At 39.7% G+C, this 17,828-nt stretch overlaps 1 protein-coding gene across 1 annotated transcript in view; it reads right to left on the bottom strand.

The window, feature by feature from the left end:
* Positions 1-923: 923 nt before the first annotated feature.
* Positions 924-17,828, bottom strand: part of LOC132165823 (glucose-inhibited division family A protein) — a 33,960-nt gene continuing 17,055 nt past the window's right edge. The window contains exons 7-13 of the mRNA XM_088511797.1: positions 16,749-16,829; positions 13,671-13,889; positions 13,321-13,463; positions 12,239-12,405; positions 2,751-2,968; positions 1,946-2,038; positions 924-1,766 (exon numbers count right to left, since the gene is read on the bottom strand). Of these exons, the coding sequence (XP_088367923.1) occupies positions 1,566-1,766; positions 1,946-2,038; positions 2,751-2,968; positions 12,239-12,405; positions 13,321-13,463; positions 13,671-13,889; positions 16,749-16,829 (1,122 nt within the window). The 3' untranslated portion in view covers positions 924-1,565. The remainder of the gene's footprint in view (positions 1,767-1,945; positions 2,039-2,750; positions 2,969-12,238; positions 12,406-13,320; positions 13,464-13,670; positions 13,890-16,748; positions 16,830-17,828) is intronic.

The raw sequence follows: 17,828 nt of genomic DNA on the forward strand, positions 1-17,828 counted from the left end.
TTTGTTTAAAGCAAAAAAAGAGTAAAGACTAACTTACTAAAAAATTAAGAAAAATAGATAAGTTGCCTTGCAGACACCCCCCGATCTAGTGGGGGTGGCCGCTCAGCCATCTCAAACTTGTTGGTATGGCTATTGAACCACCTTTGTCCTATTAGGGTAGCCACACGGTCTCCTATGAGCATGATACAGGTGGCCATGCGACCACTCTCTTTACTCTGTTAAGGGTGGCCACCTCTCTAGTTTTTTGTTTTGTTAGTAAGACTACTAGTAGTTATTTCTCTATGATGTTTCCTAAGGAACAAAATTATTTTTTGTTTCCTTAACCAAATACACTCCACAATAGTTTCTATTATCTTTCCATATACTATTAAAATATTATTTATTTATAAAATTCAAATTCCCTACCTACCCTACTCCCACATTTTTTTATAAAATTCCAATACAATCCCGAATGAAAGGCAAATAGTGTGGAGATGAGAGATAAATATTTGTATTAAAATATGAATAAAAAAGTTATAGGAAAGCTAAAGTACTTCTCAATGCATTGAAAAACATTGTAACATTTCTAATGCTTAAAAAAGCAATAAGGAACCTATTGTAAGATATTTTTTGTGATTTTTTTTTTTTTTTTTTTTTTTTTAGATTTTCTCTATATAGAGGGAAGTGAATGAGTGATTGGGTATCTGCTGATAGTGTTCTAACAAGTTTACTTATACACATGAAAAAATTCACAAGTTTTCTCAAAATATTCCTATAAAAAGGTTAGAAATTTTCTAAAAAGTGTAGTGTGAGGTTTTTTTTTTTTTTTTTTTTTTGTGAAAAGTAATAATGAGCTTCGACACCTAAAAAAATTAACGTGTTTTATTAAAAATATTCCTATGAAAAAGGTGAGAAATTTTCTACAGTGCATTGTGTTTTGTTTTCTGAAAAGTATTTGTATTTTGTATTTTGGAAAGTGTTTGCTTGATAATTATTTTTTGAAGATTGTGTTTTTGTATTTGAAAAGAGAAGACTTTTCAAAATCCTTAACAAACATAGCCACCTGAATCCATGTAGGACCTATAATACTCGAAAAGACATCTTCAGTTGCCTCCAAATTAATATTGCCTAAGATTGTAGTTGGTAGCAAGTACACAATTTCAACCTTGGAAGGTCTTAATTCTATTTCTAAACATTTTTCACTTAATTAAGGCATGTACACATATTATACTAATTACAAAGACTACAACTAATACAATATCTATTGACTTGTGAAGCTGCAAAAACTATGAATCAACAGACTTTAAGTAAATTGACAAGAAAATTAATTTTGAAATAATGTACTTCTAAATTTTGAGTCCCTGAGCTGACCTTCACTTTTGTTTCTGCAAAAGTGTGAGAAAGATGATCAAAATTCCTCAAGTGCAGGGCAGCAGAAGCATATTTGTGATAAGTTTCACAATCCTAATGCCGAAAAACCATCTTGCCACTTAGCTTTCCAAAAGGTCTCATGTTAATCCAAAGTCAGATTTGATGCTCATTTGTCTGATTCTCTGGCGGCTTCTTTGAAATACTGTGATGCACATTTAAGTGATGATTGACTCAGTCAAAGGAACTTGGGGCAAATGTGGATCATCTATATCTGCTCTGAGAGAAGTCAATCTCTGGTGCCTCTGCTGTTCCTGAGCTTTCCTACGATTGGCCTCAAGAATAATGAGGAGAGCAGTAACGTCAGCAGGGCTTACCCCACCCACCCTGCTTGCTTGCCCAATGGTTTGTGGCCTGACCTGTAAAGCAGGAGAAAGCAACGACAATTCAACACTTGGTATCTTCAGCAAGATTTTATTTGCAATTAGGAGTTCAAATTTATGTTAGAGGTCAAATTTATGTTAATGCAGTTCCAAACAAATAACATGAGGAAAATCAATTATGCTACTAGTTAAATAAACAAAGTTATCATACAAACCTTGGACAGTTTCTCACGTGCTTCAAGAGACAAAGTTGTCATTGCATAGTAATCCAAGTCCTCTGGAAGTGGTTTATGTTGTTTATGGACCATCTACAAATAAGAAATAGACAAAGGACACAATAAAATTCTCAACATTCAATGCAATGATGAAGAAGGGAGATGGTCAAGTATCTTTTTCCCTAAATTATATTTTTTAATTTATATTCTTACTTCCCAAACTTTTTGAAACTTAACAAAATATGTCATTTTCAATTATATGTCATAATTTGTTATGTCATTAATGTATAACTTCTAAACTTAAAACTCTTCCACCCATATTTAAGATGATACTTTATTAACTTATTAATTCACATATTCATAGTTGGACAATACATAATGGGGTCAATTAGCTTGTGACATAATTGTCTAGCCACCCAATAATTACTCCTTCAAGTAGACCATTGATATTAGCATCACATTGATATGTGTACATGACATAAAACATAATCTGGATTCACGTAAGTTTAGTTTTATTCCTTCATGTTCCGTGTAATATGTGCAAAGTTCAAGTCCTATAGAAGATGCAGGTACCACCACATTGTGTCATGCAACTACAAGAAGCAAGCCAACCCTCGATCTACAACTACATATAATATATATATATATATATATATATATAACCTTGGACATCTTGGAAAGATTTCCTAGCTCTGCCACTGATTCAATGCCCAAAATAGTAGGTTATTCCAAAAAGGGAATAAAATGACATGAGCTAAAGTGATTCAGAAAATTTTACGTAAACCAAACAACATTTATTACTCACTTGTTGAAGTTGGTTTTGTTGCCGCATAATGAAGCCTTCATACTTGATATCAATCTCAACACATTCTTTCTCCACTTTAGACAAGAGTTCATTCCCAAAACCATGCTTATCAAGAACTTTATATGGCACGTGCGGCTTCTTCAAAAGACTCTCCAGTGTTGAAGAGTCCTTTACAGGCTGACTAGACAGGTGAGTCACATCGGTAGCCAAATCTCCTCCTGAGATTAAAATAGAGAATAATAACCAACTTGGGTTTCCCAAATAAATCCCCACAGTCAATAAGCAGCCCAATTAATTTTACTCATAAGTAAATTAGCCGTGTTAATATTAATGTTTCATTAAGGATCAAGCTCATGTAGACTGAAACTTGATGCAGAAAACAATCATTAGATACTTAAGAAATGTGTGGAACATGAGTCTTACAGCTCAAGCAAAAGTAGCAGCCACGTTTTCAGCATTCCTATTTGAGATCATATCAGATCGATTGTACCCCTAGATTCCATAAGATACGAAGTATCTCCCTCCTGTCTAGACTAAGTTTTATTCCAGGCTGAGCACCAAAAAACAATATAGTGGCAGAAAACCACAAACAAACTCACTGGTTGGCAGTACACTGGCACAAAATCAAAGGCCAAGCACCAAAAATAATGGCAGAAAACCACAAACAAGCACACTAGAAGCAAATCATGAGCAGAAAACCACAAGCCGCTCAGAAACAACACTGCACAAAAATGTGAGAACAGATGGGTAGCACACTGGCACAAAGAAGAACACACAGCACTTAGAAACGAGGAGGCCCCATGCAGCGAACAAGCCAAAAAAAAAAAAAAAAAGTTCCCAAACTCCAAAATACCGAAAAACCAAATATTGTTAGGGTTTATGCTCTAAAAGCCAATTCCAATTGTATGACATTATGGCTTATTAAATAAAGTTGTTTACTTTCTTAATTATACAAGAACATTACGATTATTATATTTTACATGTGCATATTATTTTGTATATATACATGTACTCCTCAAGTTATATTGACTATGAATTGAGGTATGTTAATGCAATTATTGCACAAAAAATCTAAACCATAAAAGTTGTAATGTTGTAACTTATAAAATATTATTCGTAGTCAATAATGGAATTGGACATTCCATTTCATAAGACTATAATATATCAATCATGATGATTTATTTTGATAAGGGAAGTGAAGAGTTCTGATTGATATGTTGGTGCAGTAACAATGCACTGAACAGACCACGTGAGTTGTTATTTTATATATAATTGCTGTCAAAATGAAAAACTTGAAATCACAACAACTTATAACATTGACTCTCAATCCTGGGAGGAATGTGAACTCATGTCAAGTGGGAGTTACTTTGATATATTTAGGAGTGAGATCTTTTACGGTTGAAATCTCGGTGTGCTAGGTGATCACATGTAGTAATGTATGAACATAATTCCTGAAGATGGAATTCATAATCCTTTGATTTAATCAAAGTGACATGAAATATCCATTTGAGATAAATTTAATGGGAATTGATTATTCTAAATCTTTGGCCAGACTGTCTTAGTAAGGAGTTTTTTTTTTTTTATAAGTAATAATGTTATATATCAAAAGCACAGAGGGGCGCAACCCACATACATGGGAAATATAAAAAGAGAGCGCCTAAGAGGGAGAGAAATGAAATAGGAAGTCAAAGAAACTAATCACTAAAAGAGCTAGCCAAGCGGCCGTCCAAGAGTAAAGAGTAAAGAAGAAAAGATGAGTCAGTTCCTCTATAGTCCTAGTAGAGTTCTCAAAACATCTAGCATTTCTTTCAATCCATATACACCACATAAGACACAGAGGGATCAGCTTCCACACTATCGCGCTTCGAGCACGTCCTTCCGACCACCAGCAATCGAACAAGTCCCTCACCCTGCAAGACATGACCCAATGCAACCCAAACCGACTAAAAATAGTATGCCAAAGAGTACTTGCGATTTCACAGTGGAGAAGAAGATGATCTACTGACTCTCCTGTCTTCTTCCACATACTACACCACTCCACCACCACAAGGTTCCTCTTACGCAGATTATCGAGTCAAAATTTTGCCTAAGGCTGTGGTCCACCCGAAAAAAGCCACTCGCAAAGGCACCTATGTACGCCAAATACTCTTCCAAGAAAACACCTCATGGTCAAAATTGGACAAGGCCTTGAAGAGCGACTTAACCTCGAACTTGCCTTTCTTAGACGAGGACCAGCGAATACGGTCCGTAGTACCTATAGAGATCTTGTAAGAGTACAACCAATCAAAAAAAGGAGAAACCAAATCCATCTCTCAGTCTTAGACGGGCCGCACAAAAATGACATTCCACTCGACAACCCCATTCCTCCAAGTAAAATTATCCTTCACCCAAGCTTCTCTGTGTCTAGCAATACTGAACAAGGATGGGAAGTCATGCTTCAAAGAATTTTCCCCACACCAAATATCATGCCAAAAACGAACTTTCGAACCCACCCCCACCTCAAACCGAATACCTTTGGCAAAGAAGTTCCAACCTTGTCGAATATGCTTCCATAAGCCCATACCATGAGAACCCAAAACCTCCTTCGTGCACCACCCACCTTCCTGGTCTTCATACTTAGCTTTGATAACCTTACACCAAAGAGCCTCACTCTCATTCGCATATCTCCAAAGCCATTTCCCCAAGAGAGCTTGATTAAACTGATGCAACTTTCAAATGCCAAGACCACCGTAGTGCAAGGGACGACAAACTTGGTTCCAATTTACAAGATGCAACTTATGCTCATCTCCCATCCCTCCCCCACAAGAAATCTCTTTGGACTTTCTCAAGCCTTTTAGCTACACTCATAGGAATCGGAAACAGAGACAAAAAGTAAGTCGGGAGATTAGTCAACGTACTCTTAATGAGAGTTAAACGGCCTCCTTTAGAGAGGTACATCCTTTTCCAACCTGCCATCTGACGCTCCATCTTTTCGATCACATCATTCCACATAACCGTATCCTTATACGGCGCCCCAAGAGGGAGACCCAAATACTTCATAGGCAAATCGACAACACTACACCCAAGGATATTAGCTAAAACCCCAAAGTTCTCCACCTCTCCAATAGCCACAATTTTTGACTTTCCAAGATTAACTCTCAAACCCGAAACAGCTTCAAAACATAAGAGAATGAGACGCACATAACGGATTTGCTCGAGAGAAGCTTCACAAAAAATCAAAGTATCATTAGCAAATAAAGAGTGAGAAACCACCAACTCCGAGAAGACCCTATCTCCCACCGAGAAACCAGTCAAAAAGCCTTGGTCAACTGTCGCATTCACCATCTTACTCAATGCCTCCATAACAAGCACAAAAAGTAACGGAGAGAGGGGATTCCATTGCCGAATTCCCCTCAAACTGTTAAAAAACCCTTCCAGAGAACCATTCACAAGAATGGAAAATCTTACTGACGTAATACACCACTCTATCCAAGCCCTCCACCTCTCACCAAAACCGCACCTATGCAGCAAATACAAAACAAAGTCCCAATTTACACGGTCATACGCCTTTTTCAGGTCCAATTTACAAATAACACCTGGCATCCCTGACTTCATGCGACTATCCACACATTCATTTGCAATGAGAACCGAATCTAAGATTTGGCAACCCCCGATGAAAGCATTTTGAGAGTAGGATATAACCTTACCCAAAACAGTTCTCATCCTATTGGCGAGAACCTTAGAAACAATTTTGTACACCCCTCCCACCAAGCTAATGGGCCGAAAGTCCATCTCCACCGAATCTGCCTTTTTCGGTATCAAGGAAATGAAAGTTGCATTCAAGCTCTTCACCATTTGACGTCTGCAATGCAACTCATCAAAAACCGCCATAACATCTTGTTTAACTACACCCCAACAAGCTTGAAAAAAAGCCATATAGAAGAAATTTTGAACCCGGTGCCTTATCACCATCCATGCCTTTTATCACCTCCCAAACCTCCTTTTCCTCAAAATCTCTTTCTAACCACCTATTATCCTCCTCCTCAATAGACAAAAAAGGCTGGTTATCGATTCTAGGCCACCATGATCTTTGCTCCGAGTATAAGCTTTGATAAGACTACACAATGTGATCTTTTACCTCAACTGGATCATCGGATAAGACGCCATTAATACGAAGCGCTTCCACACGATTGTACCTGCGATGAGAATTTGCCATCTTGTGAAAGAAATGAGTATTTCGGTCCCCCTCCTTGAGCCACAAAGCTCTTGATTTCTGGCGCCAATGAATTTCTTCACACAACAAGGTATTCTCCAAAACTTTCAACATTTCTGCCTTTTGAATCTTTTCCTCCTGATCTAAACCTCTCGACTTTGCCAACTCATCCAGCTCCTGAATACCTCCCATCAACTCCTTTTTCCTCCCAATATCACCAAACACCTCCTCATTCCATTTTTTCAAATCCATTTTGAGGGATTTCAATTTATTAGCTACCACAAAATTAGGTAAGCCCTCGAACGAATAAGATCCCCACCAAGAACTAACCTTGTCAACAAAACCTTCGGCTTTGAGCCACATGTTTTCAAATTTAAAATACTTATTACCTCCGCAAAGAGCCCCACAGTCCAGTAAAATAGGGAAATGATCTAAGAACATGCGTTGAAGTCTTCTTTGTGACATTGCTGGGAAATGATCTAAGAACATGCGTTGAAGTCTTCTTTGTGACATTGCTGGGAAATGATCTTCCCAATACGATGATAGCAAGAACCGGTCAATTCTAGACCAAATCTCATTTTCTTGATTATTAGACCAAGTAAATTGTCCCCTCATCATCGGAATGTCCACAAAATTGTTCTCTGAAATGAAGTCCGAGAAATCCATCATGCCAGAAAAGTAATAAGAAACACTAGAGCGCTCACTAGGGAACCGGACAATATTAAAATCCCCACCAAAACACCAAGGGACCTCCCACACGTTCATCAAACCAGCTAGCTCTTCCCAAAGGACCCTCCTCTCCACATCTTCATTCAGACCATACACCCCCCCAAACGCCCAAACCCAGTTGTCCTCCACATTTTGAAAAGAGCACGCCAGGGTGAAATGCCCCACACACTCCTCCTTACACTCCACCACCCTCCTATCCCACATCAGTAACATCCCCCTGACAAACCATTAGACCCTTTATACTTCCACCCCACATGTTGACCACCCCAAAGACTATGGACCACCTCATGGGAAATAGTCTCCATCTTAGTCTCAATCAAACACACTATATTTGCTTTCCACTCCTTCAACAGACCCCTAATACGCAACCTTTTTTTTTAGGGCATTCAACCCTCTCACATTCCATGTTACAATCTTAAGCTTCATGATCCACCAATTCGACCCCTCCCTCAACCCCTACCTTGCATAAATATCGTCTGGCCCCTGTCAAAAAGAGGAGCTCAATCTAACTCCTTAAATCCTTTGGGGGCAGGACCATAGGCATAAAAGCCTCCCAAATCAGAGTCAAACTGCATCTTGGAAGCTTCAATAGAATTGAACAAAGCTGCCAACTCCTCCTTCCCCTCATCAGAAACACCAATTTTAGGACAAAAATTGAGGTAGCTTTCAACTACCCAGCTGGAAGAAATCTTCTCTGACCCTAAATCCTCCAACCCAACTGTTGTTGAGATACTGTCCTCGTCCATACGTGACCCAGGCCCAAATAGCTCCATCGCCGGCACACTTTCAATTCCTTCCTGTCCAACTTGAAATGACTGAACCAGACTCATTGCCTCCCCCCAACAGACCTTCTGCACACAGTCCCCTACAGCCATCCCAAAATTCCAACGAGAGGAAAACTCCATCGGAGCCTGATCTGTGGTGGAGCCTGTGTCCTCACCAGCATCGCCTATCTCCACAGGGCAGTCCGGCGAACCCTCACCAGCATCGCTGGTCTCCATTCGGCGCTCCGGCAAACTCTGTGGATTCTCCGGCAAAGATTGAGTCTCCGGCACCCTCTGGGTAGATTCCGGCTTCGACCCTAGGATCCCTTTCACCTGCCCAGAAGCCGAAGAAGAGGCTTCTAATGAGCCCACTAGTGCAGCGTCCCACCTCTGTGGCCCAAACTTCCTCCTCCTATAAGTCAACAAAGCTTTGCCCTTTTCGGTGGGCTGTGCCTCAATCGCCGGACTTAGAGGATCCTTGCCACCAGTGCCGACAACCACCTTGGGTGCTCCTTCTGCCGCTAACCTAGCCCCCCCTTCCACTGATAAGACCCTTGCGACCACAGACGATGGGCTTGCCGACCTAGCCATGTAAGGTCACAAGCCATTCGCGACTTTCTCATGCTTCTCCGTCGGAACCACCTCTTATGAATTTTTTGCTCCTATTGGTCCAGCATGCCCTAGGCTATTAAAGCCCACGCCTGAGCCCAACGTTCCTTTAGGCTTAAAAACCGCTCTCTTCTTCACCTTCAGCCATTTATTGGGCTTAGTGACTTTCCTTTCCAGCCCAAACTCCTTTTTGCCCTTCGGTACTGATTTCCTCTGCCCAGCTAAATCCTTATCTCCCTGCCCAAGCCCCAGCCCACTACTCTCCATATGCTTGATCGCCATGTCAATCTTCGTCAGCCCCACGTCACACTCCCATTTCAGATGTTTCAACGACTCCCTGACTTTGAGGAGCTCAAGACTTATCTCAGAGTAGGTCTGCCCAACATGGTGCCCCTTCCCCACCCCCCCCCCCCCCCCCCATCCCGTCATGCCGGACATAAAATCTTCGTCGGAACCACCCCAAAACCGCCGTGAGCCCCCACCAATGCATGGGTCTTCATCGAAACCAATGCTTTCCTGCCATACTCATGGGTTTGTTGTTCCATATAACCAGAGGCACCTTTCGGCCACCTTTGCACCCATACGAACTGTTTTTGGCCGAAATTACAACACTCGGTTTGCTTCGACGACAGCCTCAATGCCTCCGCGTACTCCTTCGTTCCTTACCCTCCGTATCTCTCTTTTCTTCCCTGAACACTCGATGCTCACTGACCACTCGATGCTCACAAAGAGAAGAGTTTGCCACTCGCATTTCCTCACTGAATCGATCCCACCCTATCCCACGACGTCCTTCTGGAATGATGATCGAGCCACACCTTCTTCCATCAAATTCCTCCACCGTCAGAAAACATTCATGCCTATTAGCACATTTCTGAGCGATTATTCTAGGATACCCAGCTCTGGATTGATCCCAAAAGACTTCTGAGTTATCCACTACTACCAAATCCTCCACAATTCGCACCATCCAAGCTAGCTCATCCTTCTTCATGAAAATAGACGTATTGATCCTTTTATTCCTCTCAAAAATCCTCACCCCTGACGCCCCTACCTTAATTAGCACCTCAAACTCCTTGGACTCCACAGACCACTTTCTCGAACCAGCCATGACACAGCCTAAGACTAGCACCAATCAGCTCTCACGCGCCACCCACGCGCCGACACAGGCGGGAATGGGTGAGAGAGAGAGAGAGAGAGAGAGAATCCCGCAGACCAAAAGATAATACTAGTAAGGAGTTATTAAAATTAAATGCACTAAGGGTGTGTTTGGGATTGTGATTTCGCAAGAATAATCTACGTTTTTAAAAAATATCGCAAAACATAAGGTATTTGGCATTGCGATTTAAAAAGCACTTAATCTAAAATAAGAAAAAAAATATGCGATTTCTATAAATAGGTTAGGGGCTGCTTATTTGAAAAAAGTGTGAATTTAAACCAAATCACAATTTCGCATAACAAATATTTAATAAAAAAGTACTTTTTAACATGTTTATCAAACGCCTTTGCGATTTTAAAAAGTAGCGATATCAAAAACGCAATTTTTAAAATTGCACTTATTGAAACCACAATCCCAAACGGACCCTAAATGCAATATGATTTCTAGAGTACAAGAACAATCAAGAGATTCAATTGAGTACTCAAGGATTAAGAGAGAGTGAAATAAAGTGATAGTTTATTTTATGACTTTAATTCGATTATGGATTTTCATGGAGAGGTCAATTGCAATTATAAGATGTTAATGGGAGTTCTGATTAATCAAAATAAATACTAGACTACAATTACAATTTTTTAGTGCAATGAATTGTAATTAATAGTAACGTAGGACAAGTCATGAGATGATAAGTGTCCTAGGCCTCTTAGAGCTAATTTTTATTTTCCTTTTAATTAGGACCATTCTTTTTTTCTTTTTTTTGGATAAGTACCTTTAGGACCATTCGCAAGTTGATTATAATCCCTTATTGGGCTTTACCTAATTACACAACGAGAACCCTTGTGGCCGTGTATATTGGTGAGAGTATTTAGGTTTTTCAAGTCTTTGACAAGGAAACTTAGTCATACATCCACTTGGAAACACAAGCCTATTTAAAGGCGTCTTGTGTAGGCATTCAAGCCGACATTCTTGCTCTCATTATAAAATTGAGAAGAAGGTTTAGAAACCCTAGTCTACACGCGTGGATTGAGTTTGGAGCAGAAGGAATCACATCACCCCTATCACCTAGCCTAGCCAATTCTAGGTATGGCTCTTATACCTAAGCAAATTTTTGTTTTGCAAAATCTGTTGCTATACTTTCATGATGCTTTTTCTTGGGTTTTTTCGCCGTATTTTTAAGAGATATCCCGCAACCAAACAGAAACATTCATCAATCTTTCACTGGTGGCCATAGATGTAGCCAACAACCATTACCGGAATGTTGGCTAGGCTAAACTGCGAGTAACAACCATAAAAATCCTTGACCAATAACTAGAAGCCACACCGAAAGACCAAACAGTGGTCACCATGTGCTTCTCCGGCCATTACAGCAAACGTATCCGACATCGACTGCAACCACCAGAATGCCAAACAGAGGTCACCGGTACCAACACCACACAACTACCCTGATTCATTTAGCTTATCAGGGCACATACGAGGAGCGGTGAAGCATCATTCTCACATCCTTGGTGAGGGAAACTGTGTCAACGACCGCGCCATTCAACCAACATGGCTATGTTGATGGTGACACCGACACTAGTCCCTCCAACCCCAAAGCGCGAAAGAACAAAGCATGTTTATTTATTTGCCTTGTTGAACAAAAAAGGGAATAAAAAATATAGAAGTGAACACAATTATTGCAATGCTCTGATACTATGTAATGAAATGAAATGCGGTTGAAGAAATGGAATGGTGCTAATTGAACATAGCTCATTCCTCCTCCTTTGTCCATTAAATAGATAAGCCAATTACAGGAATATTCTGCACAGCTATAGGGGACAGCTCACTAGGACACCTTGGCTTCCTCTAGAAGGCTTGCAGATTACTCCCTATACTATTAGGAAATTACATATTATTCTTCAAATATTCATATATTCACTCTAACATCTATTGCAAACCAAATGATAGAAAGAAAGAATTTTTAGACTACTTTCCTTTCTTTTCTCAGTGGTGAATGAAAGATACTGGAAGAAAAAAAAAATCAAGAAAGATGAAAAAAGATACAAACCTGAAATCCGGACAGTTTTCAACCGCTTCTTTTCCTCTGAAATGTGAGCTTGCTTATCCTGGTATAGTTTCCAGCGTCTATCATCTATCAAACCAATTTCACGTCCCAATGGAGTGAGACGGCTATCAGCATTATCTGATCGAAGCAGCAACCGGTGTTCTGAGCGGCTAAGAGGATGGAAAAAAAAAACAATTAATATTATTAAATTTCATGAATAAGATGACAATGCACACACACACTTCATGTACACAAGTGGTTAAAATATAAACAGTCACGCCAGGAACATGCAAGGTCAACATGCTTTGAGTGAGCATTCTACTTATTATTTCTGTCATGTGACATTCTTGTATCTTAATTCTGAAGCCTCAAGGAGAACTAAGATGTTTTGGTTTAGATGATTTCTAGCCCCCCTCCACAAGGATGTTTCAGATATGAAATCTGTAAAATGGCCTGTGATGTGACGGACACACAAATGCAAAATGTCAGGCACGAAAAAATATATTAGGATACTAAATGTCATTTTCCTGGACATGCAAGGACTTGCATTTACATGGTAATACCACAACTTTTTTTCTTTCTTTTTCTTTTTCTGATAGGTGAATACACCACTCATACACACATGTGGGGTTGAAACAATGACCTAACCCTCCATACCTTATAAGGGAAATAATGTCATTTGGTCCAAAAACCATTGGGCTGTGACTTGATGGTTAATTTCACTCTAAAAACATAAAAAGCACAATATTTGCCTAAGGATCATGTTGGAAACATATTCTCAGATAAACTGACAGTCAAACAGAATCAGGACTATCACATTCCAAATCTCTTACCAGTTCATCACAATCTTAATGTAGATAAGACGGAGAAATTTAATTCTTATGAGTTCATCCAAATGAGGTTTATTTATTTATTTATTTTTCTATAATTCCAAATGACTAACTTATGTTATAAATATTGTCAAGTTTTCTATTCAAACATTAGAAATTACTATCTCATCAAGAGTTGATTCCCAAATATAAAAATTGTTGATAGATAGAAATAATATAACAATAGTTTCCTAAAAGATATTTTTTGCGAATTACCTTGTCAACATTCGGTAAGGCTCTCGAAGATCCTTAGTGACCAGATCATCAATCAATGTCCCTATGTAACTGCTCTCCCTCTCAAGAACAATGAGGGGCTTACCCTCTGAATGTCTGGCAGCATTGATACCAGAAATGATGCCCTACAGGAGTAAAAAAGAAGAGAGAAGGCTTCTTAGATGCACAAACTGCCTATATTGCCAACAAGCGTAAAGTTCTGTCTCCACCAAGGCAAAACCCACTACCCACTACACAATATCTTTTCATGCGCCAAGAGTATAAAATAAATCAAGAACAACACCAGATAATGTTTCTCTAGTTCTCAGAACAAATAATAAGAATATAATTACCTGTGCTGCAGCCTCTTCATAGCCTGTGGTTCCATTTATCTGTCCAGAGAAGAAAAGTCCAGCAATCTTCTTTGTCATAAGAGCCCTAGAGCATTGATGAGCAGGCAAATAATCATATTCTACAGCATAAGCAGGCCTCAGCATTGAACAATTTTCAAGTCCAGGTAAAGTTCTTAAGAGTGGTAACTGTAGCCTCTCTGGTAACCCAGTCGAGAACCCCTGTCACGAAAGAAAAGAGCAGTTAAAGGGAAAAATGTCAAAAACATGCTTGTACATTAGAAAACATATGATAAAGAAGATTAGACGTAATCTTCTTAAGACTCCCCTCAGAATATAATTTGATTGTACAGTTGATAAAGAGTTCAACTGTAAAACGGCAGCTAATGCAACAAGATGAATCTCCAGAATTCTTACTAGTAATCAGTTACCACAGACACAAAGCTAGACTATACAATAGAGGATAAGAGTACAACCTTTAAGCACTTTCTAATTCTCTGTAAGTACTAAATTTTATTGGAAAAGCGCAATAAGGCAAAATGTAAGAGTCTTCATCTCCTTAACGATGTTGCAAGGAAGAAGTAGATGATTTATTGTCTGATCATTTGATTTATATATGCAAGAAAGTCCACAATGATTATTCCACTCTTTCTCAAATTATTTATCCCGAGGATCTTCCACAATGCTGTTTCCAAGTGTAAAATGCTACACTTGGTAGAGTTTTGACTTTCCCTATCACTTTTCCAAGGAAATAAGCTGCCATCCCCTGGCTTTAATTCCTAATAATGCTCTTAACCTCTAAGCTGCTAGAATCCAAATATTTTATCCTCACCCTCCAGATGAACTTCGGTAGTGAAAAGTATTCTGAAGAAACAAAACCAAGGATTCTAGTTCCCCATTTTGTACCACTGTTAGAAATCTTGGCACCAATGAAAATTGCAATTGGAGCAGCCTGAGTATTTTATCAGAGTTGCATCTCTTCCCAACATATGAAGCGCAAGTTAGTGCTCTCTCTCTCTCTCTCTCTCTCTCTCTCTCTCTCTTGTCCCGACCTAAGTTCTCTTTTCTGGTTTTCTGACATGGGGTACTCAAGTATGTTATGAGTCGAATCAAAGGTTTTCGACTTTCCAGCAGCAGTGGGCTCATCGGTCTTACAAATTGTCGAATAGTGTATGGGCGTCTCTCGAGCAGTCTTTTTGGGCAAGATTAGCATAGTGTGGTTGGTGGGTACTATGGAATCTCTGTTACAAGGGTATGGCCTGATAGATTTCATTAAAACATCAAGAGTTGGGAGTGAAGCTTTTAACACACAAAGATGTTCCATACCCACAAACGTTATCTGGCCCTCACAGAATACAGAGGTAGCAGAAGGAGAGCTTTTACTATTATTCCAGAAAGGAGGGGCTGGAGGAGTTGCATACTAGGGTTGCGTAAAGCTCTATCCGTTTTCCAGGTCTCTTACGGCAATGGGTTGAAGATACAACTTTCCTGTAAGCCTCTAGGTGGTTTTAGCAGAGAAGGCTTTGTGAAGGGTGGAGATGTGGATTTGAAGCCCAACCCCATTGAGGGGGTCCTTTGCCTGTTTGTTAATCAGCCCAAAGCCTTAAGATCGGACCTAAGAGTTTGGGCGTGGAGGCTTCTCCTTTGGCCTCTGGTGCCAGAGTGGGCTTGAGACCCATTTCTTTTAAGCCCATTGTATTTTTGAAATTGAAGGCCTCACATAAAGGGAGGGCCCAATCTTCATCGTCTCCGGGCTTGAAAGCTAAAGCCTCAGCCCAGACACATTACCAACTTAAAAGTGGAGAGCCGAAATAAGGCGTGTGGCGTGTTTCCTTGGGTCCAGGCACGGAAGCGGGTTCGGTTCCCCTTGCCTCTTAGATTGCTTGCGAAGAGCGTAGATTCTAAAGCGCCCTAGATTTCTGCCTCCAACTCACTTCTCCATAAAGAATCAGCCTCTCCAAATCCCTAGAATAATCCTCTTTTCTCTTCCTTTCCCCCTAAATCAACAATCTACCTACTACAATAATATCCAGCTCTTGAATACCATCCAACTAACTCCTTCTCCTCTTCCCAACATTACCAAAGATCTCTTCATTCCATTTTTTCAAGTCCGTTTTTAGAGCTCTCAATTTACATGCCAACATAATGCTAGGGGAATTGAAAATTGAATGACTTCCACCATATTTCCGCTTGATCCACAACGACCTCTGACTTCAACTGCATATTCTCAAACTTAAAATACTGACTTCTCCTACTCGAAACCCCACAGAGCCATCATTGTGGGGAGGGTAAAGAGCTTCCACTACCTTTTCGATAACAAAGCCCTTGACCAAGTCGTTCCAATCAGCTTTGTCAGATCCACAACCAGCAATTGAACAATAATGCAAAATGATTGGACAATAGTCTAAGAAGTCTCCTTTGAATTACATCAGGAAACTGTTTCCCAATTAAGAGAAAGAAGAAACCTATCAATTCTTGACCAACATTGATTCTAACGATTATTAGACCACATAATTTTTCCACCGACAAGTGGTATGTCCATAGGACTCTGGTAAAATATGAAATCTGAAAACTCCATCATGGCTGGAGAATGATGAGTATCTCTAGATCTTTTACTTGGATATCGAATAGAATTAAAATTTGCCCCAATACCATGGCTTCTCCCACCAGCTCATAATCCCAGCCAATTCATCCAGAAGCACTCTCCTGTCATTGTCATTATTTGGACCATATTATGCTGGTATACTACCTCTCACAGAAGCGAAAAAAGAGAAAAAGACAAAGGGTGTGGTCTTGACATCAGCTTTGTTGTTGACAACTACATAGCCACCTCACATGGATTTATTATTATTACTATTGTTGTTTTGTTGATGTTCTTTCAAAGACTACCAAAACTGTGCCAAGGTACGAGATAAATTGGCAATGAAGCCTTTGCACATGTTATCCTTCGTAAATTAATTTTGTTCCTTCATTTCATTTTCTATAGCTTTGAATAAGAACGAAAAAAGGTCGCTATATATATTGCCTTTCCATTCTAACAATAGTAAAAAATAAAAAATAATAACTGATATGCTGGCGCACCTGGACATAAAGCTCTGGCACAGTTCGGCCCTCTGGTTCAAGAAATATCTGATGGGACTCTTTGTCTTGAAATCTGACAATCTAATATGTATAAAGAACAAAGTAAATATTATTAGCAAATCATCTATCTATACTTATAAGAAACATAATGCAGGAGCAATACCATTTTAAATATGGGTTTTAGGCTTTGGCAGATTGTAAGAGAATCTTGTCCTTATTAATCATATTAGCCTCTGGCATGTAGGTGAACTTAAAAGTTCATGATTATTCACCCCAAGGAATTTTTTGCTTTGCTTCCCTCTCAAAATATAAGTTTTATTAGAAGATCAAGATATGCCTATATTTCCCCCATGCTCGTGACTGCACCGAAATAGCAAGGACATCTTCATTAATCTTTATAACATTTTTATTCTTGATGATCCAGGACTAAACTGAGATTTTTCATATGAAAAACTCTGGAATTTTGACTACTAAAAACATAAACTCTGGTATTTTTAAACTATATTTAAGATGTTGTCATAAATAAGAAGAAAAAGCTGGAGGAGAGTGGAGAAGAAAAAGCTGGAGGAAGAAAAAGCTGGTATTTTTATAACTCTGGTATTTCTACATGGTTGAGTTGAAGGACAAAAGCAAGGAGAAACTGAGTAGTTACAACAAAATTTCGAGAGGGAGAAGTTGGTCAGTAGAGGCGAAGGAATTTGAGTTGGTAGTGAAGGCAGGGGCAGCGGGGGTGAGGATTTTCGAGAGAAGCAAAGGGAAGCAAAGGTCCATTTTCATTCAGAAGGATGAGCTAGAGTGGTTAGTTCGCAAAGTGGAGGTTCTAGTGGCAGTGGAGGATTCAGAGGTTTTCTGGGACCAATCCAGAGCGGGTTATCCGCGGTTCATTGTGCAGCGACGTTCAAATAGGCATGGATGCTTCCTGACGCTTGAGGAATTTGATGGGAGGAGAAGGTGTGGTTTGGTTCTCATCCCAGAAGGGCGCTTTGGGCAAGGTTGGCGACGCTTCATTTCAGAAGTGCGTTTAGCCAACTCGTCACTTCGTGGTACCAAGGAAGAGAAGAAGGTTCAGGAGGGGAAGGT

Source organism: Corylus avellana, chromosome 11 (genome assembly GCF_965113065.1).
Source record: "Corylus avellana chromosome 11, dhCorAvel1.hap1.2, whole genome shotgun sequence".
NCBI classification, from domain to species: Eukaryota; Viridiplantae; Streptophyta; class Magnoliopsida; order Fagales; family Betulaceae; genus Corylus; species Corylus avellana.